General features: G+C 39.9%; 1 protein-coding gene across 4 annotated transcripts in view; it reads left to right on the top strand.

Moving 5' to 3' along the window:
- Positions 1-24509, top strand: part of LOC122808806 (alpha-2-macroglobulin-like) — a 2637399-nt gene that overhangs the window by 186733 nt on the left and 2426157 nt on the right. For all 4 annotated transcript variants that reach the window (XM_044079865.1, XM_044079862.1, XM_044079863.1 and 1 more), the window contains exons 2-3: positions 9432-9612; positions 22026-22188. In XM_044079865.1, the coding sequence (XP_043935800.1) occupies positions 9432-9612; positions 22026-22188 (344 nt within the window). The remainder of the gene's footprint in view (positions 1-9431; positions 9613-22025; positions 22189-24509) is intronic.

Raw genomic sequence — 24509 nt, forward strand, 5'->3', positions numbered from 1 at the left:
CTGTAAAGTAGGTCACAGAAGGTACCCTTTTAAGATTAGTTTACTGTGCCTCTGTCTAGCGGGGACACAGAAGAGATCCCAGGGGTGAATTTGCGATTTCCCAACCACGTGTCCAGATTTCGCTTGAAGAGGGTCGGCGAGGGGCTGTGTCTAACATGAATTGGGATTCTATTCCAGAGTGAGGGGAGCCTCTGGGAAATGAATCTGTCCCTCCAGCATGTCCTATTTATTTTTGTGCTGAGGTTTAAGTCCCTGGAGCGTGTAGCTCTAAGGGACTTGGATTTTTTGAGGTGGAGCATGTCCATTAATTCTGGGTTTGACATGGCTTTGTACGTCAGGCATAGATCGCCTCTGAGTAGGCGGTAAGCAACTGAGTAGAACTAGAGTTTCTTTAGTCGAGCTGCTTAGGACATCTGTTTGTAGCCCATGATCCTCTTGGTGAGGTACTTTTGGGGTCTCTCCAGTTGCTGCAGGTGTCAGGTAAGGTACATCCCAAAAGGGGCATTGTATTCAATTATGAGCCTGATGAGTGACGAGTAGAGGGGCACAATGACCTCTCTTGATCTAGATGAAACCCTTTTGTGATAAGGTGGGTTATATAGAAGGTCTTTCTAACCACTTTGGCAACGTGATTATCAAAAGAGAGATTACTATCTAAGTTGGTCCCCAAATCTCTAATTACTTCTTCCGTACTTAATGGAGTACCACCTATGTGGTAATTTGTGGGCACCTTGTTTTTCCCAAAGGGGATGACTATGCACTTTTTAGCATTTTAGCATGAGGCCGTGGCTCTGGCACCAAGCATCCATCTCTGTGAGACCCTTTTGGAGGATGCTTGTGTCAGCTGGAGATTCGATTATGGTTATAACGATTATAACATAGCATACCATTAGATGGCGTAAAAGGAAAACAATGCAGGCATGTAGCCATCTCTCTCCCACTCTCCCTCTCTCTCTTTCTATGCTACATCTGCAGGGATCAGTTTCTTAATTCATGTACTGCCACACAGTCAGGGCTAAATTAAGAATGAACATGCATTTCAAATGGCAGTTAATGACAGTGCCAACATCTTACTCCTCATAATAGTACAAAACTCTAAGTGACAAAAGCAGAAGCCATTACCAGTGATTAAATCACTGTCAGCTACTAACTGAAACATTGTAACAGCAATACAGTGTAGTTCCTTACTATATAAAACTAACATTTCAACACATAATGCCTACTGCTGTATCCACGGCACTAAATGAAGGGCATGATGTCCTCTGAAGTACTAAATAAAAAGGACAATACTATCAATACACCATATAAATGATCTGAATGTTAGCTTGCAGAGTTGTAAATCTTGTGCTGCACTTCTCTATATGCACTCTACAAGTTGTACATCATAGTATTAGAGGCATCAAGTAGTGTTAGGTTGTAAGCGAAAGATTATTAAAGAATCAATGTAGTATCAGTAAGTAACTTAAGCTAAGGGATACCACTAAATGAAACATTTTTACACAGCAGCAAGAGGTCAAATGTCCAGTTAAGGGCACAAGAACAAGGAAAATGAAGTAAAAGATTTTAATCTTTAAGGGATGCATATGATTGTGAAGATATGTGAAGGCTGCCAGCCTAGCTAGATAGGATTTTGTAGATAATTCTGTCATTTGCTAATATTAATATAAGCCACAGGCTTGTTCTCTTAAATGTGAAAAGACTGTATTGGATGTGAAACTGCAAAAATGTAACAACAGTGCACTCTGCTGTAAGAAAGCTGATAAGTCAAGCATTTTATGAGTGTTTTTGATCTCAGGGCTTGGAGCCATGGTGTCTGAACCAGCAGATTATTTCTTTTGTTTTGAGACTAGAGTTAATTGCTAGAACTTGCATGTATAATGTCTTCTATTGCTGTAGATTCCTGACCAGGTGCAAGATCAAAAGGGCTGCTAAACTCTGAGTTTCTGTTAGCCTGGGAACCAGAGAGAAAATGGTGTAATCTGAAATGAGTCAGTAGCACTGTGTTATCAATTAAAGGACAGAGAAAATCAGAGCATTTTGCATTTCTTTTCAGAACGGACATCACCAGCACTACTTTGCTCTATATGCAAATTTATTGCTCTTAGATATAGCTAGGAAATAGGAAGATTTGACTAGTTGTTTTCTGTATTGATGTCAGAATTATTCTACTGTATTAGTTTAAGCATTTTCCTGTGATCTCTGAACTCTTGACTAGCAGTGTGTAGTAAGAAGTATTGTCTTGTGTTTTTATTATTTATTATTAAATATTTTTAAACCTTTCAACTGTGGCTGTTTTGTGTAGAGATAATTTAAGCTCTAGAGTACATTGCATGTATATAGTGATAATGTACTAAGCCACTCCAATAAGCCTTGCTGTTCAGTTACACTTATCATTTGGATAATAATATTGCACAGTAATAATTGGACACCTTTTAGTAAGGGCCTTTTTAGTAGCTGATAAGTAAGGGTCCTGGTGGCAGTGATTACTACCTTATAGCCTGGACAGAAGGGGCAAAACTAGTGAACCTGTGCCAGCCTTCCCCCAGGAGTGTCTGTGTGGTTGTATATAAATCATATTTCAAAGTGTGTGTGTGTGTGTGTGTGTGTGTGTGTGTGTGTGTGTGTGTGTGTGTGTGTGTGTGTGTGTGTATATGTGTGTGTATAGGGACGCAAAGCACTGGTTGGACAGAGAGAGTGCTAGGAGAACTTGGCTTGGGGTCCTGGCTAAGGACCCCACTCTATAGCTGTGCCAGTGGGGAGTCTTATTGGGGATCTGGAGAGAAAGGGAGAAACCATCCTTAGACTGACTGTGATCTCTGTGAGCTCTTAAGGGAAATTGTACTTTACTGTGTGTGTATTTGTTATCCGTCCCAGTGTGGATGCCCCTCACTGGTGTTAGTGATGAGGACTGAGGCTCCTTGATTGCTGGGCCAGTGCACGGGCATCACAGTGATATCATTGTATATTCATATCTGTACACAGTTTCCCCAACACCCATCTTCTAAATCCCCAAAACAAACAATATAGAACTGAGAAAAATGTCTAGGGTGTAATCTCTAATATCTCTCATTACCTCCATTACTTGAGTTGCATAGCTAATCTATCGGTGGGTTTACGGACATACTTTGCTTTATTAATAAATGTACCCTATATGGACATGATTTGACAATACTATAACAACATACTCAGCAGTAACATGATGAATGCATAATGCTAACCCAGCACTACTGTACCAATATACATACTACAAATTAAAACACAAGTAAAGGAAATAATGACAGAAAAATGACTCCCAACAAAACATTTTCTCAAGAGGTAATATTTTCAAGTTACTTTAAAAAAGCAGTATAACAATGAATCACCAGAGAAGGGTTATTGTCTTCCATAACTTGTGTTTCAGTTGAAAATATATTTCAATGCAATAAGGGTCTCATTTTAGTTTTCAGTTACATATATCCTTCTACACATTAAGTGTAAAGTAAGCATGACAGTAACACTGTGGTAGCACTGTGCCATAGTTTATTGTAAACAGAAGAGTTCCAAGATTTCTTATTTAAGCATTTTACTATTTGCAGATTATGAATATGATCCTTTTTGTTTATATTTATCCAGTCGAGTCATATGCATTTAGTTCCTTGGAATTAGAATCTTCTACCAATCTTTGGATTTCCCTACAACTTATATCACAGTAAGACCTTGGGCACGTGAGAAGGCTTGCAAGCCACAAAGCCTATTCACTAGTGATCCCTGACACACACGTCATTTCAATATTTATTAATTAGCTGTCAGTTTCAGTAGCGCTGATCCAAGGATTGTTTTCAAAGAGTATGCATGAACTGGCCTAAGAACCCATTTTGGCACAGACTGGGAAAAAAGGCAAATGTAAGAACAATTTATAACCCAGATATTGATTTCATAGTCACAAGAATCAAAGAATATACATTATTATCTAAAACAATCACAATAATCAAAGAATATATATTACATTATAATCTAAAGCAATCAGCAAATACTATAGGTGATGTGTACCTAAAATATTTTTTATATACATTATGTTAAACTGCTGCACTATATGCTGCAGAGAGAAGTATCTACTAAACACTGAGTAATAGCAAAGAAATATAAAGGTTAGCCCAACATAATTCTTGCAAATTTGTATTTAATCCAGATATAAATAAGCATCAACACTCCTAAGTTGGCAAGGAATTACACATTTATTTATATGTAATGAAGAATTCACTTACTTAACTAGTATCCCCCTAATACTTACTGGCACTAGAAGAAAAGAGGTGACATGCAAGCTTTGTCTTAAAGACATGTAGATGAATACTATATCAAAAATCAGTAAGAAATACATTCCACTCACACACACACACACACACACACACACACACACACACACACACACACACACACACACAGCATAACAGAAAACCAAACGGCACCTCAGCAGCATAATACAAAACCGAACGGCACCTCAGCAGCATAATACAAAACCAAACGGCACCTCAGCAGCATAATACAAAACCGAACGGCTTTAATACAATTAGCAACTTGTTCCGTTCCTCCTCAGCAGCATAAAGCTAATTGTTCCATTCCTGCTTGCTTGCAACCCTCGCGGCTTGTTCTGTTACTGGGCTAGAAACATCATTAGCAGCTAATTCATTCCTGGGCTGGACCACCATTAACAGCTAATTGTTCCTTCCATTCCTCTATGTTCTGGGCAACAGCTAATTGTTCCTTCCATTCCTCTACATTCTGGGGAAGCCAGAAATGTATGCACATGTTGAGCCCTTGAGCTCAATTTCGACAGGCTGGCAGGCTGTTCATGGAGCTGACGTCATCGCGCACGTGATGACGTCAGCTCAAAAAAGCAAAACAAAAAATTTAAAAAATAAAAAAGCCGGGAAATTCGGAAATTAAGGGGGTGCCATTTGGGAATTGTGGCACTCCATTGTTTGGACCTCAAAACCGGTAAAAACTGAGAAATTAGGTACAGTTGGGAGGTATGGCCCCCATCTATGTAATACAATATTTGCATAGGTAGGGGCACAAGAGGCTCCCATAGTCACCCCTCTTTGCTGCTTGTAAAACTCCCCCTCAAAGTGTATACAATTATTTCTTAAAACCAGTTCTATTAAGTCCAAACATAATTGAAATTCAATGTGCATCAACCCACCTTTTTCTGTTAGTGCTTCTTCAAACCAACATAGACCATTATCATGAGCTATAACCGTGAATAAATCCACAATGTCTATGGTAATGAAAATCAAGTATTTGTCATATAATTCAGACTTAGTGGTCTTAAGAAAATCACAGAAATTTTTTAAAATTTGCTCCTGATTCATCCAGACCCTCTTAAGCTTATTATTCTAGAAATGTAGCCAGAGTGTAAGTCTTACACCCACTGGCTGCAACAGCAGGTCTAAGTGGGGGATCTTCTACTTCCTTATGTGTTTTAGGGATGCCAAAAATCAAAAGGGTGGTCAGTTTATCTATCTTCAACTATGTCTACTGTATGTTTTTGTTTGTACCTAGGTAATGGATTTTTCCTAGACACACACACGCACACGTGTGTGTGTGTGTGTGTGTGTGTGTGTGTGTGTGTGTGTGTGTGTGTATATATATATATATATATATATATATATATATATATATATATATATATATATATATATACATCTTTTCCAGTAAAACATTTCTTTGGTTTACTGCTAATGGAAACAGATGTATTGTATACATTATATGATAAGGCCTATTTCAATTGCCATCTGTTGTTTATACCACTGATATGTATTTCAACATGCTGAGCTGTGAAAAAGCCAAAGAATCTTTCTGCTGGTAATTCCTCTGCTAGGTGTTTAGACAACATAAGAATTCCTTCATGCTAACGGAATAGTTAGTCAATTATAATCCTATTTTACTTCTATTTGTCTATTAGTTAGGGCAAATTTAGAAGTCCCTCTGCAAGCCACTCCATATTTATTGTTTATGTCAGTTATATTACCTGTATTTCTTTGTTAGGTACCTACAGCAAGTAAAACACATAAGCATGTAACACAGCTGCCTCAACAGCACAAAGAAAGTTCACCAGCTGAATATAATAGCCACCTAACACACCATCCAAGAAGGGTGCATTTGAGGAGTTTAGGATTCTTGGACCACCCACCACTTATGGAAATGTCCTAATAATAGGTTACCCCTTTGTGAGAAGTACAAGTACACAATTCATTAGGCTGAACAAGGAAATGTTGATGGTGAACTACCTCTCAGGTACAAGGATATGACAGGTTACTAGGCCACTCAAGTCACTTAACCCTAGGTACACGTATGACATGGATGATGTTCATATGAGTGTGAACAACCACCACCACCACCACCATCATCATCATCATCATCATCATCATCAACCTCCTTTTTTCCCTACTTTTCTACATGGGATCAGGGTGTCATGTTGACTGTTGCCATCTCTCTTGTTTGCTTAATGCTGCACTCCTGCATTCCTCAACACTCATGCCTGACTTTCACAGATCTTCTCTCATACAGTCCATCCACTTCTTTGCTGGATGTCCTCATTTCCTCTTACCTTCTTCCTGTCTGCCGCAAATCTTCTGCACCAGATTGTCTTCTGCTTTTCTGCACATGTGCCCAAACCACCGTAATCTGTTCTCTTTGATCTTTTCTGCAATTGGTACTACATTGGATTTTGCTCTTATGTCCTCATTTCTTCTTCATCTGTCCCATGGTGTGCAGCCTACCACTCATCTCAGGCACTTCATTTCCATCACCTCTAGCTTATACATCTGCTCTGCCTTCACTGCTTTGGCTTCAGTACCATACAGTAGTACTGGTTGCAACACTGGTTTGTCCACTTTACGTTTCTTTGGCATTCTTGTGTCATACAGTACTCATGGCGGTATATGCCAGGTGGATGCAGCCCCTCTGATTCTAGGTTTTACCTCTTCATTCAGACTTCCCTTCTCCTCGACCATCCTCCCAAACCTGTTCCACTGTCTTCCTTTCTATCTCAATTCTCATCTTCTTCTAATTTCCCCATTTTGCTGCCATTACCAATGTTTTACCTATACTTAGTTTCATCCCATGTGCCTTCAGCTTTGCTTTCCATTCCCCCATCCTTCGCTGACATTTTTGCTCAGAATCTGCCTGTAATGCCACATCGTCTGCATTCAGAAACTTTGTTGATCTGTCTCCTCCAGCCTGTTTGCCAATGTAGTCCATCACCTGTAGGAACAACAGTGGGCTCAGAGCTGAACCCTGCTGTACACCTACACCCATTGGGAACTCCTCTATAAGACCAAATGCTGTTTATACTTGAGCCATTGGGTCCTTGTACATAGCCCGCGCTAATTCTACCATTGTTTCTGAGACTTTGAACCATTGCAGTACTGCCGAAATCAGCTTTCTTGGGACCTTGTCATATGCTTTCTCCCAGTCTAGGAATGCCCAGTTGGACTCTTTCCTCATCTAGCTTCTTCTCAACTATCTGTCTCACTGCAAACATCAGATCAGTTGTGCTACTGCTCATCTCCCATCTTACTTTATACTACTCTGCATATCCATTTATCAGTCACCCTGTCCAGATCTTTCATACAATGTGACAAGAATCTGATGCCTCTGTACTCCCCACGGTTGTGGACGTCCCCTTTTGTTTTTGTACACTGGCATGAGTATGCTTATTCCCCTGTCATCTGGGATATGCCTTTCTATCCACACTGCTATTAGTACCCTCAAGAGCCATTTATCCTCTATCTCACCTAGCATCTTTGTCATGTCTGCTGCAACCTCATCCAAGCCTGCTGCTCCCCCGACTTCATTTTTGTTAGTGCTATTCTTACTTCTTCTAGGGTGGGCTTTTCTTCTTCTCTCATTGTAGGCTGTGTCTGGGTCAGGTTTCCTTATTAGGATGAAGTCTACCTGAGTTGCACATTGACCAGTCCTGTATGTGATCTTGTGACGGTCTCTCTTTCTGAACCATGTGTTGGCTGTTATCAATCCATTTGCCAGAGAGAAGTCTAGAATGGCATCACCTTCTTTATTCCTGTTATCCCACCCATGTGGACCGAGGCAGTCTTTTATTCAGCCTATTTATTAATGCTTAGTCACTTTGTGATTGTATTATTTTATAGGTTTGTAGGTAAGCACTAGGCTAGTTGCCCTTGCAGGCCATTTTAAGCCTAGCCACTTTACCCTTTGGTGTTTGAATCAACCTATCCCATTTAGTGTTAGACTAGCCTCACCCAGCTGATGGTTGATAATTATACATTACCCCTCGTTTGAATAAATGTGATCAGACCATAGATAATTTAAGGGGACACATGCATGGGTTAAAGAATTTAGGACCCACCTCTGTCCATTATTAATACAGGTGGCAGTCCTGTGGTAAATTTTATGTTTCCCAGCCATTGATCCAAGTTGCACTTAAATATGGACAAGGATGAGCTTTGTTTTGCATGGAATGCGAGTCTGTTTGAGAGCAGCAGTATCCTGTGTGAGACAAACCTGTCCCTCCAAACTGTTCTGCTAATTTTAGAGAAGTGGTTTAGATCCCTAGACCAAGTGTTTTTGATGCCATATAATTTGCTGATTGTGCAGTAAATCCATCAGTATTAGGTTGGAGGATGACTTATATGCCAGACACATGTCACTTCCTAGTCTGTAGGATACAGAGTGTAGTGCAGGGCTTTGTGTTGGTCCATGTAAGACATATTGTTTAGGCCTAGTATCCTTTCAGTGTGGTATCTCTGTGGGTATTTCAGTTGTTGCATAAGTCTAGACAGATACATACCAAAGGGAGCATTATACTCAATGATTGGCTTAATGAGGGCTGAGTAGAGGGGGACAATGGCATCCCCTAGATCTAGATACAATCCCTTTGTTTATAAGGTGTGATATATACAGGGACTTTCTTACAATGGTGGACTAATTAGGCAAAGTTAGGTCACCATCCACTGAGTTAACTCTTAGGTGTATATTGTAAGTGTGGTAGTTCCCTGGGGTAGATGATTTCCCAAAGGATATGATAATGCATTTTTTAGCATTTAATGTCAGTCCAAAAAAAAAGTACCACAGCTTTAAGGTAAGGAGTAAAATAAAAAAAAAAAAACACATACACAGTAGGGGATGACACATTGTATTACGTGGTTAGTATTTTTGCATGTTAAGCCTTTCTTTTTTTCCTGCAACTACAAGTCCATTTGTTTAGATTCAGAACACATAGTTGTACTTCCTAGGTTTTGAGACAAAAGGTGTCTTATTCTAAAGTACTTTTTTAGTAGGAGTTGTATTTATCATTCTGTTTTTTTTACATGGTATTTTCATAAGACTTGGCACCAAAGGATATAAATCACAGTATTTTAAAATAGTCAAATAAATACCTGATTAATGTCCTCTCTCATGTATTACTGTTCCAGGCACTATTTAGTGGTGATTCCAGCTGAAATTCACAGCGGAACCTCCGAGAACATCTGTGCCCTGCTGACTGACTTGAATGAGACCACCACCCTTACTATCACACTGCAACACAAAGAAAATATTACCCTCATCAAGAAAGTTGTATCAGAACCAGACTGGCAACAATGTATCAGCTTTCAGGTAAGGAGTGGAATGAAAAATCACACAAAAGGGGTTGAGACACTGTGGTTAAAATAGCTGTAATCTAAGGTGCAGTCACATATGAATGGACGATATAAGGACATATATCTGTACCTGCAGATATTTTACTTCTGTTTTAACTGTATTTGTGGGAGAATGGTAGCTTGATTTCCAAAAGATAATCAGATTGTACTGAAATAGTTACCATTACTGCAGCACTGAACATTTTATATTCACTGTCTTTTTCCACATATCATCCTGTGTGAGAGTACAGAATATTCTACGAAGTGCAAAGTGTGACTGGGTTTATGTCTCTTGTGGTTTAATCCCCAGTCTGTAAACATAAAGTAAAATACATAACAGATTAATCTTTTTCAGTTACCTGACTATCACGATGGGTTAGGATTTATGAATTATTATGCAATGACTGCTCATTGCTATTCAAAAACGAGCATGCTGATTGGACAGCCCTACCAGTGTGCCAGTTGTAAGTCGAGCATATACAAATAGAAAAAAGTCCGGCCACTGTAATACCATTGAGTGGCCAGACTTTCTATTTGCATCTGGTGAGGGATAGCAAAATAAGAGAAAAATCAGTATGTTCTGCAATACTAAAGAAACAGAAACATGCCTGATTTTCCTTGTATTTCTCTGCTGTCCCTCATAAAATTCTTTCTTTTTAAACATTAAAAAACAAATTAAAGAAGCAGCAAAGGACACTCTCTATTCTCTGTTGCTTATCTTGTACTGCACTGATGTACTATCAAGCATGGGAACACAAGGCCCATACGCATAAACAGTACATCAGCCCAAAAAAGACAGCTCAGAAGAAGACTGAAGTGTAGTTATACAAAGACATTATTTAAGAAATGTAAGCAATTTCTTTCACAAATAATGTAATTGTGTAAAAGAATAATCCACACCTGTTTGTGTGTATATAAGGACTTACCCATGCACAGTTGTGGATTATTGCTGGTGACTCCACCTCCATTAGTAAGTAGACCCATCACCTGTTGAGTACTACAGGGGTCTGTGCTGGGCCCATTACTGTTTGGCATTTATTTCTCAGAAGTCCAGGCCAAAGTAGACAGCCTTTGGCTCACCAAGTTCACTGACACTTGCAAATTGGGAGCAGTCATTGAGTCTCCCAATGATGTCAACATATTACAAGAAGGGCTAACACAAACAAATGATTGGTGCCAATGCCACAGTCTAAAACTAAATGTAAAAAAACTGCATTATTATTATCTTTGGCAAAACTGAATTCCCTACAAATTACAGTATTGACAGCACCCCCTTGAGCTCCAACCCAGTGGTGCGAGACTTGGGAACACAGGTTGATAGCAAGCTGAACTTTGACCACCAAGTTTCACAGTTGTAAGAAAAGCCTTCTATGTAGTGCACCTCATAATCAAGGGCATAGCATCCAGGTCAAGACATATTGTAACTCCACAGTACTTGACCCTCATCAGACCACTAATAGAGTATAATGCACCCTTTTTCATGTACCTCACCAGACACCGTCAGCAGCTGGAGAGACCTCAGAGGTATGAAAATGCAGGGACTCCAAACCATGACTTACATGGACAAGGTGAAAGCCTTGTCAGTTTACTCTGAATCATATAGGCTGCTGAGAGGTGACTCATGCCTGACCTATAGGGCAATCTTCAACCCTGCCCTAATGGAAATGCTGCACATCCGCAAGTCAAATGGCACAAGAATCATTCACTCTAAGGATCTCAACCTAACTTTTGACATTTACAGAACATGTTGGAGAGACAGATATGTCTCCTAGAGACTGCTGCTTCTCTGGAATAGACTTTCTATTCACATAAAACAGAACTCCTCACTGACCCTGTTCAAACGCAACTTAGATAATTGGATGGGAGCCCACAAATTTGTCCCTGGGTGGCACCTATGTCCCTTATGGACAGGGGTAGCCAGTGTTGATCACAGACCCACTTTGTTCAAAAATTCATTCTGCAAACTACCCAAAATGAATAAATGGGGATACTTGGGATTAACATGGCTAGGCTTGTAAAGGCTCTACGGCCGCTAGCCTAGTAACCTCCTGTGAACCTAAGTAACAGAGATGGATTGGTCCCCTTGAGTGAAAATACAACTGGGAAATATGTAGAACTGCAATCGGGATGCTGTAATACAATTATTCATATGTTACATTGACAGGGATGTACAAGTCTCATGGACTGGCAGTGAGAGTGTTTCAAAGTATAGACAGTAGCTCTGTGAGACTTCAACACTGGAGCAGCAGTTCAAAGTTAACCTAGCTTATATTATTGCAGTAGTTTCATCATTCCATTAGCTATAAATTAATCTTTATGGTGGACCCCAGCCATTAACAAACTTTACAATAAGAGGAGAAAGCTATTACATGATAGAACAAAATCCATAAAAGGGAAGTCACCCCTGATCATTATTAGTAAAAAAATACGAGCACTCATAAAATCAACTAAGGCCAATTTTGAGAGAAAAATTGCCATGGATTCAAAGGACAATCATAAGGCCTTTTTCAGCTATGTTAGGAACCTGGGTGGAAACTCCCAGATATGCTCAGAATTAGTCCATAATGATACAAAATTCACTGAACCCACAGACATTGCCAACATACTGGCAGACAGGTTCAGTGCAAACTTCACTCCCCTCTCCCCCTAAAGGAGAGATAACTATCCCAGCCGAGTGTAGCCTCCCAGACATCTCAAATGCACAGGTGAAAGCTGCTCTCTCTAAAGCTAAAAACACAGCATCAATGGGACCGGATGGTGTCCCCGGCTGTGTGCTACACGAGCTAAATGAGGAATTAAACCCACACATAAGGCAGCTGTTTAATCTCAGCCTTACCACAGGATACGTGCCCCAGGAGTGGCGTACGGCAACTGTGGTCCCACTCCACAAAGGCGCGCCTCACGGACCCTGGTAATTACCCCCATAAGCTTAACAAGTCTAGTCTGCAAAGCTATGGAGAGGATCATAATGGAGCTCATAAACAAAGATATAGGGGACTTGCAGACATTGGACCCGACCCAGTTTGGCTTCGTCAAGGGAAGATCATGCCTTTTGAACTTGGTCGACTTCTTCGAAACAGTCACCAAGGCCATTGATGAGGGAAAGGCAGTCCATACAGCCTACCTTGACCTTGCAAAGGCTTTCGACACAATACCCCACTCGGTATTGTAGAAAAACTTACCAGCTTAAATGTAAACCCATATGTCACAAGATGGGTTGCAAACTGGCTTAAGGACAGAACCCACAGGGTTAGAGTTGCTGGCGCTATGTCAGACTCCAAGCTGGTCACAAGTGGTGTCCCACAGGGCTCGGTCCTTGGCCCCTATTGTTCGGCATCTACTTCTCAGAAGTACAGGCCAACATGGGAGGACTTTGGCTGACAAAGTTTGCAGACGACTGCAAACTGGGCCATAGTGGAAAGTGCATCGGACACGGATATCCTTCAGAAGGGACTCACGGAAACAGATAGCTGGTGCCAGAGCCATGGCCTGAAGTTAAACGCCAAAAATGTATAGTCATACCCTTCGGGAAAAACAAGGTAACCCCAAGCTACCATATAGGTGGCAATCCACTAAGCACAGAAGAGGTTATCAGGGACCTGGGGACCCAGGTTGACAGTGGCCTTTCTTTTGACACTCACGTTGCTAAAGTGGTTAGAAAGACCTTCTACATTGCCCACCTGATCATGAAGGGATTCACATCCAGATCTAGTGAGGTCATTGTTCCCCTGTACTCTTCACTTATCAGACCAATGATCGAGTACAATGCCCCATTCGGGATGTATCTCACCCGACATCTGCAGCAATTGGAGAGACCCCAAAAGTTCCTCACCAAAAGGATAAAGGGACTCCAAAATCTGTCATATGCTGCCAGATTGAAGAAACTCCAGCTCTATTCAGTCGCATACCGTCTGCTCAGAGGTGACATGTGCCTGACATACAAGGCCATGTGCAACCCCGAATTAATGGACATGCTCCACCTCAAAAAATCCAAATCCACCAAAACCACTAGAGCAAGCGACTTAAACCTTAGCACGGATATAAATAGGACGTGCTGGAGGGATAGATTTATCACTCAGAGACTCCCCATGCTGTGGAATAAAATCCCGGTCCATGTGAGGCAGAGCACCTCGCTGACTCTGTTCAAGAGAAATCTTGACCTGTGGATGGGAGATCGTAGGTTTACCCCGGGAATCATCTCTGTGTCACTGCTGGACAGAGGCACAACAAACTAATGGGCACAGTATTTTTTCATATAAGGGGTGGCGTAAGCCACAAAAATTTGGGCTAGGCTTATAAATGCCTTAGGGCAGATAGCCTAGTATAAACCTATGAACCTATGAACCTATGAACCTATGACTAACCTGCTACATTGCGTTCATATGTTTTGTTTTTTCAGAGTTTACAAGGAAACCTACATTTCATATAGCAGCGGACTGTTTAGTCATAACAGAGATCATGTCGAGAAATTCCCAAATTGTGATAAATTTTAAGTAAATTCAGACTTTCAGGAAAGGTGTACAAGAGTTCATATCCAGTTTTATAAAAGTACTACACTCCAAATCAGTAACAGAATAAATCATGTAAAAGTGCTATGAGTAAATTTTACAAATTTATACAATATTTTGGTTGGAATAAAATAGGAACTTGCAAAAAATATGAAAATGAAAGATCATATAAATAGGTCTTCAGCGACTTATTGAAGACAGGAGTTGCTGTGTGACTTTTAGGTTCATAGATTCATAGGTAGGTACCAGGCTATTGGCCCTAGGGCCCATATAAGCCTAGCCAAATGGTACCCTGGCTTTTGCCACCCAAGAAAATTATTTTCCTGTGCTCCTGTCAAGCAGAGCCACAGAAGTGATTACCGAGGTGAATTTCATATCTCCCATCCAATCATCGAGATTTTTCTTGAAGAGTGCTAATGAGGAGCTTTGTTTGATATAGATAGGTAGTTTGTTCCTGAGTATGGGAAGTCTCTGGGACAGGAATCTATCTCTCCAGCATGTTCTGTTTATTGTGGTGACAAGGTTTAGGTGCCTAGAGTGTGTAGCTCGGAGGGATTGGGATTTATTTAAGTGGAGCATGTCCAGCAGCTCTGGGTTTGACATAGCTTTGCATGTTAGGCAGAGATTGTGTCTGAGTAGGCGATATGCGACAGAGTAAAGCTGAAGTTTTTTGAGACGGTCTGCGTAGGGCATCTGTTTGAGGCTGGTAATCTCCTTTGTGAGGTATTTCTGTGGCCTTTCCAGTTGTTGTAGATGTCTTGTGAGGTACATACCAAAAGGGGAGTTGTACTCTATAATGGATCTAATGAGTGATGCGTAGAGGGGACCAATGACCTCTTTTTTCCTGGATGAGAAACCTTTTGTGATGAGGTGTGCCATGTAGAAGGATTTCCTGACTACTGTGGCGATGTGATTATCAAAGAAGAGACTACTGTCCACCTGTGTCCCAAGGTCTCTTATCACACTTTTGGTGTTAAGTAGACTATCGCCTATGTGGTAGTTCATGGGTACAGAGTTTTTACCAAAAGGGATGACAATGCACTTTTTGGCATTGAGCTTGAGGCCATGGCTTTGACACCAGGCATCTGTCTCAGTGAGGCCCTTTTATAGGATGTCCATACCATTAGGAGTTTTGATTATGGCTGCTAGTTTGCAGTCATCTACGAACTTTGTTAGCCAAAGACCTTCTGTGTTAGCCTATACTTCAGAGAAGTAGATACCAAACAGGAAAGGACCCAGGACTGAACCCTGTGGTACTCTACTTGTCACTGGTCTGAAGTTGGATTTAGAGTCTGCTACTTTCACAGTGTGGGTTCTGTCAGTGATCCAGTTGGCAACCCATCTTGTGACATAGGGATTTATACCTAGTTTAGTGAGTTTATCTTTAATTCCAGAGTGGGGTATGGTGTTGAAAGCCTTGGCGAGATCTAGATAGGCTGTGTGAACCACCTTACCCTCATCTACAGCTTTGGTGACCGCTTCAAAGAAGTCTATCAGGTTTAGGAGACATGATCTGTCTTTTACAAACATGAACTGGGTAGGGTCCAAAGTTTGGAGATTACCAATGTCATTGTTTATAAGTTCCATGATGATACGTTCCATAGCCTTGCAGACCAGGCTTGTCAGGCTGATGGGGCCGTAGTTCCCAGGGTCCGTGATGGCTCCCCCTTTGTGGAGTGGGATAACCGTTGCTGTGAGTCATTCAGTGGGCATAAAGCCTGGGGTGAGGCTATGATTGAACATGGTACTTAGGTGAGGTGCCAGTTTGTTCTGTAGTTCGTGTAGAACGCAGCCTGGGATGTTGTCAGGTCCCATGGATGCTGTGTTCTTGGCTTTGGAGAGTGTGTTTTTTACCTGTGCAGTTGTGATTACAGGAACTTTGATTCTTTCAGTATAGAAATGGGCCCTTTATGGGGTTTGAGGGGGGTAAAGTTAGCACTGAACCTATCTGCCAGGATGTTGGCAATATAAGTTGGTTCTGTATATTTAGTGCCTTTGTGCTGTAACTCAGAGCAGATCTGAGTGTTGCCATTGAGATTCTTGACTTAGCTATAGAATGCTTTGTGGTTGTCTTTAGAATCAGTGGCAAATTTGTTTTCGTAAATAGCTTTGGAGGATTTTATGAGGGATCTCAGCTTCTTACTAAAGCTGACTACGGAGCTCCTCCAATCATGGGATATTACTCTTTTTTGCAACAGTTTCTTCTGTTTTTGCATTCAGTAAAGGAGATTTTTGTTGTAATTTTTTTTACTTTTGTTGGTCTTTTATTTACTTCTTGGTCTTGTTGGTCATTTATTTACTTCTTTGTAGTTTACACAAAAGTGAGAATGAATGTTTATTTCATTAATATTTACAGCTCTGAGGGGAGAACAATCAAAGACATGAGCTACCTTTGCATTTTGTTAGTCTGTTGTGCTTGAGTCCTATCATAAAATCACAGTCAGGATTTTAAGTGGTACTTGTGCTAGAAATCCTACATCAAAAGACAAAAATATGAACAGAAAGACAGAGAAGGCTAAATGTTTTTATGTGTTTGCATCAGGAAACTGACCACTCCAAGATATGGTAGTTGGTTGGGTTAATATAAGATGAAGGTACCCTGATTTTAATTCATCTGCACCTAATACTTAAAGGAAGAGTGTCAAAGGGTGGAACAAATCTGTGGTTAAGATTTTTCAGGGCCTGCAAGGTAGTGCAGAACAGTTGCTCTCAGTTAAAAAAAAAAAAAAAAAAACTAAAAAAAAAAGTCTTGAGACTGTGGGGAGACTTGATAGCATGCTGAAATGTTTGAAAGATGATACATATTAAAAGGTACATAGTTACACGTAAAAATATCATTTCATTTTCCTGAGATGTTTTGCTTGCCTCAGTGATGCTGTCTTTATTAAAGTACAATTTTTTTTGACCAACTATAGTAAGGATGTAATATTCAAGCTGTTCCAGCTGCATGTGTCATCATTAATTACCACTTATGGTAAACAGTGTAATGTGAGAATTGTGTGATGTGCTGGGTTCATGTAAAGTGATGTATAAGAGATTTTGCATGGAAATCTGATGTGTTGACTTGAATGATCTTGATCTACCACACACAGTAGAATGACTTGCAGTAAACTACTGTTATTAGGCTGAGTTGCACTCTTATAGTTTCTACACGACTTACTGAGATAACGTCTGAGGTTAGAACAATAGTTTCAGGATAACCTTATATTCCATTGAAGATGATATCTCCAGAACCTCACACAGTGTATTTGATGAAGTTCTACCAACTGCATATAAAGAAGAGGAACAGATTCTTTTACATTCCTACTTGTGATGCTACTTCTCATAAATCCAGCTACCCCACTTGCCTTCCTTACTGTTTTATCACATTTCATACTTACCTTTAGATAATCTTCTAAGGCTAATTGCAGGCGACTTTCTACTTTTTTATTGCTTGTGGTATCTCTTAAACTGGTTATCCCTTTCCTGACTTACTGATTCCCAGAGACATTACTTTGTATTTTTTGCATTAAATTTAAGTTTCTGTGTTTTTGCTACTCTGCCAGTTTTTGACAAGTTAATGTTCTTTATTTTTATAACTCCCCATATATCAACACCACTGCACATCTTGGTAGCATTAAAAAACTAGTAGTGCTAACTTTCCAGACCTTCTGCAATGGTTGTTATATACAGATGGAAATGAACCAGAGACTGCGGTAAGCTTGGTTTTGGTGCAGCCAACATTAAGTAATAACTGATGTTCTAGGAGGTGTCAGCGATACTCTGGCTACTTCAAGAATGGTTACTGGACCAAAGAGAGTAACAGCTGGAAAAATAAACTGGGATACTGTGATCTGTCACTGGCTCTTTGAGAGCCGTGCACTAAGCATCTAACCTTGCAGTCAAGGGGTCATTTGTCCATCCACCTGCCAGTGTGAATAACCATCAAGACACAGTTTAGTCCCCTTGTCCACCTTACTCATGTGTGCTAATCCTAACCCCACCCGTCCTCCTAACCCTAGCCCTACACATTACATTATTATAAACCCTTTCCCTTACAGTACCACTACCAAGATGGCACTTGATCTAGGTTTTGTAGTTGGGGTATATGATATTGGGTGTTTTAAGCTGGAATGAGTTTTACAATTATTTATTTATTTATTTATTTTACATTTGTTGACCGGGGAAGTCCGACTGGAGGCAAGTCCATTTTCAGCGGAGGCCCGGGGAGATAAGCTCCGAATACATTTAAAAGATGAACAACATAATAAGCAAAGATTACAAATCATTCAAACTTTGATAACAATAATAGTTATTATACTTGGTAAGACAATACTCAACATTCATAAATTCAACATGCAGACAGTGTTACAATATAACATGTGAGATAATTAAAGATTATTAGTGTTAATCAGGTTTGTCACAGTAACATATCCAATTTTGTTCCAAGTACTGTTTGATAGTGGCTTTGAACTGAACTTGGGAGGGAAGCAGGGTTATAGTAGCAGGAAGTTTATTCCAGATTCTACCTACAGAGTTGGCAAATATGGCCATACCTGCTGAATTTTTGACTTTAACTGTTTCGATCTGTAGCTTATGAGATGAACGTAATGATCTTGTGTTATTATAAGGGATGATATCTTTACTGACGGCTGGTATATGATCAGGGTTTTTGAGTATTTTATTGGCCAATACTAGTATATTGTATTTAATGAGATTGGGAAACTCCAATCAACCTAGTTGTTTGAGGTTGGTACAGTGGTGGGTTCTGAAAGGTATGGTGGGACACATATGTGTCTCACAGGACCCCCATGCTCTGGAACAGGCTTCCCATCCATATGAAGCAGAGTCTGTCCCTAATCCTACTTAAGTGTAACCTTGTATTGTATTGTGATTCAATATTTACAGTTCATAAGTTCATAGATGTATACTAGGCTGACAACCACCAGGGCCTTTATAAGCCTAGCCATGAAATCCAACCCAATTGTGTCCCTAGGTATCATGGGTGTTTATTAGGAGAGGGTATATTAGGAAGTTTTTAGATATTATGTGGTGGGAGGTATCTTAGTTTAGGTATTGCTATCTGCCTTTGTTTATCAGGGACATGGGTACCAGGCCCACAGTGAATTTCTGATTTCCCATCCATTGGTCAAGGTTACACTTAAGTAGGATTAGGGACAGACTCTGCTTCATATGGATGGGAAGCCTGTTCCAGAGCATGGGGGTCCTGTGAGACACATATGTGTCCCACCAACATGTCTTATTTATGTCACAAGCAAAATTTAAATCGCTGGATGTAGTGGTCCAGATGCTGCTTGTTTTGCAAATGTTCAAAAGGTCCAGCAATGCTGGATCGCACAGCTCACTTCTCAGCAACCTGTAGGAGACAAGAGTATAGAGATAGGGCTTTAAGGCATCCATGTAGGGCAATGTGTTTATACCCGGGATTCTTCTAGTAAGGAACCTTTGTGGGTGTTCCAACTGTTGCATATGTCTGGTCAGGTATATGCCGCTTGTTTTGCAAATGTTCAAAAGGTCCATCAATGCTGGATCGCACAGCTCACTTTTTAGTAACCTGTAGGACACAAGAGTATAGAGATAGGGCTTTAAGGCATCCATGTAGGGCAATGTGTTTATACCCGGGATTCTTCTAGTAAGGAACCTTTGTGGGTGTTCCAACTGTTGCATATGTCTGGTCAGGTATATGCCAAAGGGGACATTATACTCAATGATGAGTCTAATAAAGGCCAAGTAAAGTGGCATTATGACTTTCTTGTACCTGGATGCCATGCCTTTACTATGTTGGGAGATATAGAATGATTTTCTTACTACCTTAGACACATGTTGGTCAAAGGCCAGATTACTGTCTATGCATGTTCCCAGATCCCTGACTACTGGGTCAGCTCTTAGGAGTGTCTTATTGATTAAGTAATTATCCTGGGTGGCAGTTTACCAAAAGGCACTATAGTGCATTTCTTGGCATTGAGATGTAGTCTGTGACTTTCGCACATCATTTGTCTGTGTTAGACCCTGTTGTAAGGTGTTTGTGTCGTGGAGAGAATCTGTGCCAGCTCCCCAGTTTGGAGTCATCTGTGAACTTGGTCAGCCAAAGGCCCTTGACATTAGCCTTTACCTCCAAGAAATAGATGCCAAATAGTAACAGTCCCAGTGAAGAGCCCTGAGGTACCTCACTGGTGACCAGTCTCTTAGTGGAGGTGATATCACCAATCCTGACATCCTGGGTCCTGTCTGTGAGCCAGCTAGCAATCCAGTGAGTTATGTAAGGGTTTATACCCAGTTTGGTGAGTTTGTCAACTATACCCACGTGCGACATTGTATCAAATACCTTAGCCAGGTCCAGGTAGGCAGTATGCAGTTTTCCCTTCATCCGAAGTAATTCACCAGGTTTAGTAGACCATGATCTTCCCTTGACAAAGCCAAACTCAGTTGAGTCCAGTGTCTGAAGGTTGCCTTTGTCTTTGTTGATCATTTCCATGATAATTTGTTCCATGGCTTTGTATATTAGACTAGTCAGACAAACAAGTCTGTAGTTTCTGGGGTTGGTCGTTGGCCCACCCTTGTGAAGTGGGATTACCATTGCAGTCCTCCATTCTCCTAGTACAAAGCCTGTTTTGAGGCTATAGTTGAAAAGTGACTCAGGTGGTCCTGATAGATAATGTTTCCAGCTGTTTAGGGGGCATTTTGGGATATTGTTGCAGCCGACTGAAGCTTTGTTTTTGAGCTTAGCGAACACAGCCAGGACCTGCTCCCTGTTAATAGCTGGGGGGAGGTTATGCTAACACTACCTAACCTCACGAATGATTTAATCAATGTGATTATTGAAGATCATCCAAACTGGATACAACTTGAAAGATCCTTATTAGAATGACTTACACACATCTGATAGAGGCTTAAAACACTGAAAGTACCAGGATTTACTGATTTCCAGGCTTACTGGGTTAGGTTACACAACAACAAGGCATGTAGAATTGTCAGCATTTTACATTGTTTCTTTAGGATTTTTATTTTGATATTTATTATATTGATTTCAATGTATTTATGTGCATGCCTTGTTCCCTAGAGGGTCCAGTGACTGGGCTCTTTGAAGATCCATCTGTACTTAAACATGAAACTGAATATGAGATGGTAGTAGCTTGATTTATTAAACTCAGTTTGTCAGTGATCCCAATACTAGAAACATCAGTGTTGGAAATAGGATGTAACAAACGCACACATTTTCAAAAACTTTGATTTTGAAAAATTACAAACTTAAAACTATTTTTCTAGTTGGGAAATTCCCTTGAAACTATTACAAATAGAATTTGTGGTGCCCATGGGGTTACTACTCCATCTGGTATGACATAATATCTCAACATGTTGCAATGTCTTTGAAACTGTTACATATAGAGTGTGTATAGCCATGGTAGGTACCAGTCCATCTAGTTGGGAGGCAGTGTCTGTGGCAACACTTGTATTATTAAGTTGGTCACTTGGAAAACTATGATTTTCAAACTTTTTACTCAATATGTATTGTACCTGGCTGTGAGCTTCTAGTTTCTAACTTCGGCATTTGGTATGTTACTTTAATCAAGTTAAATATGCATCCAGAGTTTATATTCCCTGATTTTAGTAAGAAACATTCATGTGATTCTGTATAGAAAAGCAGTATTTTATTTACATCTTTCTAAACAAATTTGTGTCAAATTCAGATACATATGGAGAACTTAAAATTCAAGTGAAATATTTGGCATAAGTTTTTAATTTGAATTAAATAAAAGTGGACCATTCTCTGGTGTCATTTTTCCTGATTTCTTTAACCAGTGATGTGCTGTATAAATCATATGAAAAATACATTGTTTCAGTGCTATTCTTCCATTCCTCCTTATTTATGTCATATGCATAGGTCCCACTTGTCATACAAAGGAGCGGGGAGATTGCAACTGTGAAGATGAAGGTTGAAGGAGAAGCCTTTGAGTTCACAAAGGAGAAGAAGGTCCTTATTAGGGCTCTGGAGAGTGCCACTTTTGTACAGACTGACAAACCCATCTACAAACCTGGGCAGAAAGGTATAAAGACTCAAATTTTAAGTAATTTTAATGGGCAGGAAAGGATAATGCAGAATAAACTTTATTACAGTTGCAACATTGAATGAGCAGAAATCTTGTTTTTTAAACATTTTTGTTTGCATTTCTAATTATGCATAGCAGATTCCCAGATGTTCATCATTTCCACTGCTGCAGTGACCTTTATGCTATATGGGTTATTTCTTGACTAGGAAAACAATTGGCCAGCTTCAAAAAGCTCTTAGCCCCACCCCCCTTACTCTGACTGCTGATTGCCTTGGCTAAGCCAAAGAAGGGAAGTCAGTAGTGAGAGTGAAGCTTTCTTCAGTGCTTTCTTGCTGTCTCAAGAAGAAGCATCTGTCAGGCTTCATAGGAGCAGAAAATGGCTAAGAGCTTCTTTTCTGGTAAATAGATCCCTGTTGGGGTGTAAAGATTTTTGATCTTTTTTAAGAAAATAAGGTTTAATCCATTTTTGACAAAAAGTGCTATTTCCCCTTAAATTATTTTTTTCAAAAAGTAAAATCAGACATGTCCTATCAGGGACCACTATTTTTAGCTAGTAGTGTTTATGAATGTGTTTCAGGTAATTTTGTGATAAATTATGTACTGCTTTTGTAAACTTTGGATTTTCTGTGACAGACAAGTTTACAGAGGAATGGGCAGGATTTTATGTGTTAATGTAATGCTTATGCTCAGTTTGTGACAACATACTTGCCATATTGATTTCTGTCAGTATTTGTGCAAGTGTTTGAGCAATGCTCACAAGGGAATTCTGTTCTACTTTTACTTTTTCTAAGTTAAGGTTCTGTACATATTTAACATACTTGAAATGTATTACATAAATAAAAAATTTTAGGTGTAAAGTAATACATTTCTTATTCGGATGAGTATTAAATAAGAATGTGGTTATTAGTTAATAGGTAAAAAGTTACTAGGTAAAAACCACACTATAACACTAGGAGCTATTGACCCTTTAGAGAGCAGAACAACAACAATAGTTTGCTTTCTAATTTTAATACCCTTAATTAAAGACTTATTCGTACCTTTGCACTCCAGTATACTATTACAACCATTACTACTAAAGTGCAAAGGAAGAAAAGGTGGGTTGATTACACACTTTTCCATACTTTTCTATACATATTGAATGATTTTTTTATACATACTGACCAACTGTACAAGAACACTACAATAAGAAAGTTCGCTGATTGATATGGCTATTGTTTTTAAAAAAATCAAAGAAAAGTGTAAAAATAGAAACTTAGAAAAGCATACTTTAACCATTATATGTATTAACCTTTACACTGGTTGTCAATAGAAATTTGGTTTTATATATTTGGAAACCAACAAGTCTTGTGGGTGAGAAGTGGTTCACTACTTCTTCCTGATAGGACAGGAATGAAGAGGGGACTATTTAAGGGCAACAGTAACATGAGTAATATGTCTGAAGAAGTTCGGGTATTACCCGAACGAAAAGCGCTTAACACTACGTGGATTTGTCTTTGGAATTTTATATTAAAAAAGTCATTGTGCACTCAGATTGGTTTGGATTCCAGTATCATTTCATTTTTCAACTCGTTTGGCTAAAGGTGGCTAAAGGTGCACTTGCTCAAGGTACTGGTGTATTTGTTATCGCTGAACAGAATAACTAAACAACATTTAAATGTGGCGTTCCAGTCCTACTCCGAAGCTGAGGTTGTTTGTTTTTATGCTAACTACTATTGGTGTTTCATTCCCTATTGCAGCATGCATCCTCACTCCAGTCCAGCTTGCTCTTCTCCCTCAGTATCTAAAAAGAAAAAAAACCCCACTTACCATGGAGTCCTTGCCACTGTTGCAGACTCAGTCTACACCTCAGCTGATAGTTGGTGAACCTACAGTGGTCACTGCTTGTTTCTCAAACCAGTAACTTATCTATTGGGCTTCCTCTGTTGTAGTAATTTCAGCCACCATAAACCGGGCGTCAGATACATCTTCTTTGAATGTTCCAATGTCTGATATGGGCATGGGAGAACCATCTTCTCAAGGTCTGGGAGACACTCTGTGAGACTCTTCTTAGGGTAACTGGGATCAGAGCTCATTAGACCAGTCAGATATCCCAACGTTGAGCTGGTTCTCTTCTTCTAGAACTCTTGTTTGGTTCTCTTCTGCTAGAACTCCTATTAAAAAAAAAAACAAACAAAAAAAAACAATTGTTCTGATGAAGCTATTACTGTTAAAAAAGATTTTTCTTACCTTGGCTAGACAGACACTGCAGGCAGTAAATCCTGGTGTGCAGAAACCTTTACAGGTGAGCATCCCCTGTAAAGTTATGCCTGAGGGAAAAG

The sequence above is a fragment of the Protopterus annectens genome, chromosome 8.part0 (genome assembly GCF_019279795.1).
Source record: "Protopterus annectens isolate FY-2018-M chromosome 8.part0, PAN1.0, whole genome shotgun sequence".
NCBI classification, from domain to species: domain Eukaryota; kingdom Metazoa; phylum Chordata; order Ceratodontiformes; family Protopteridae; genus Protopterus; species Protopterus annectens.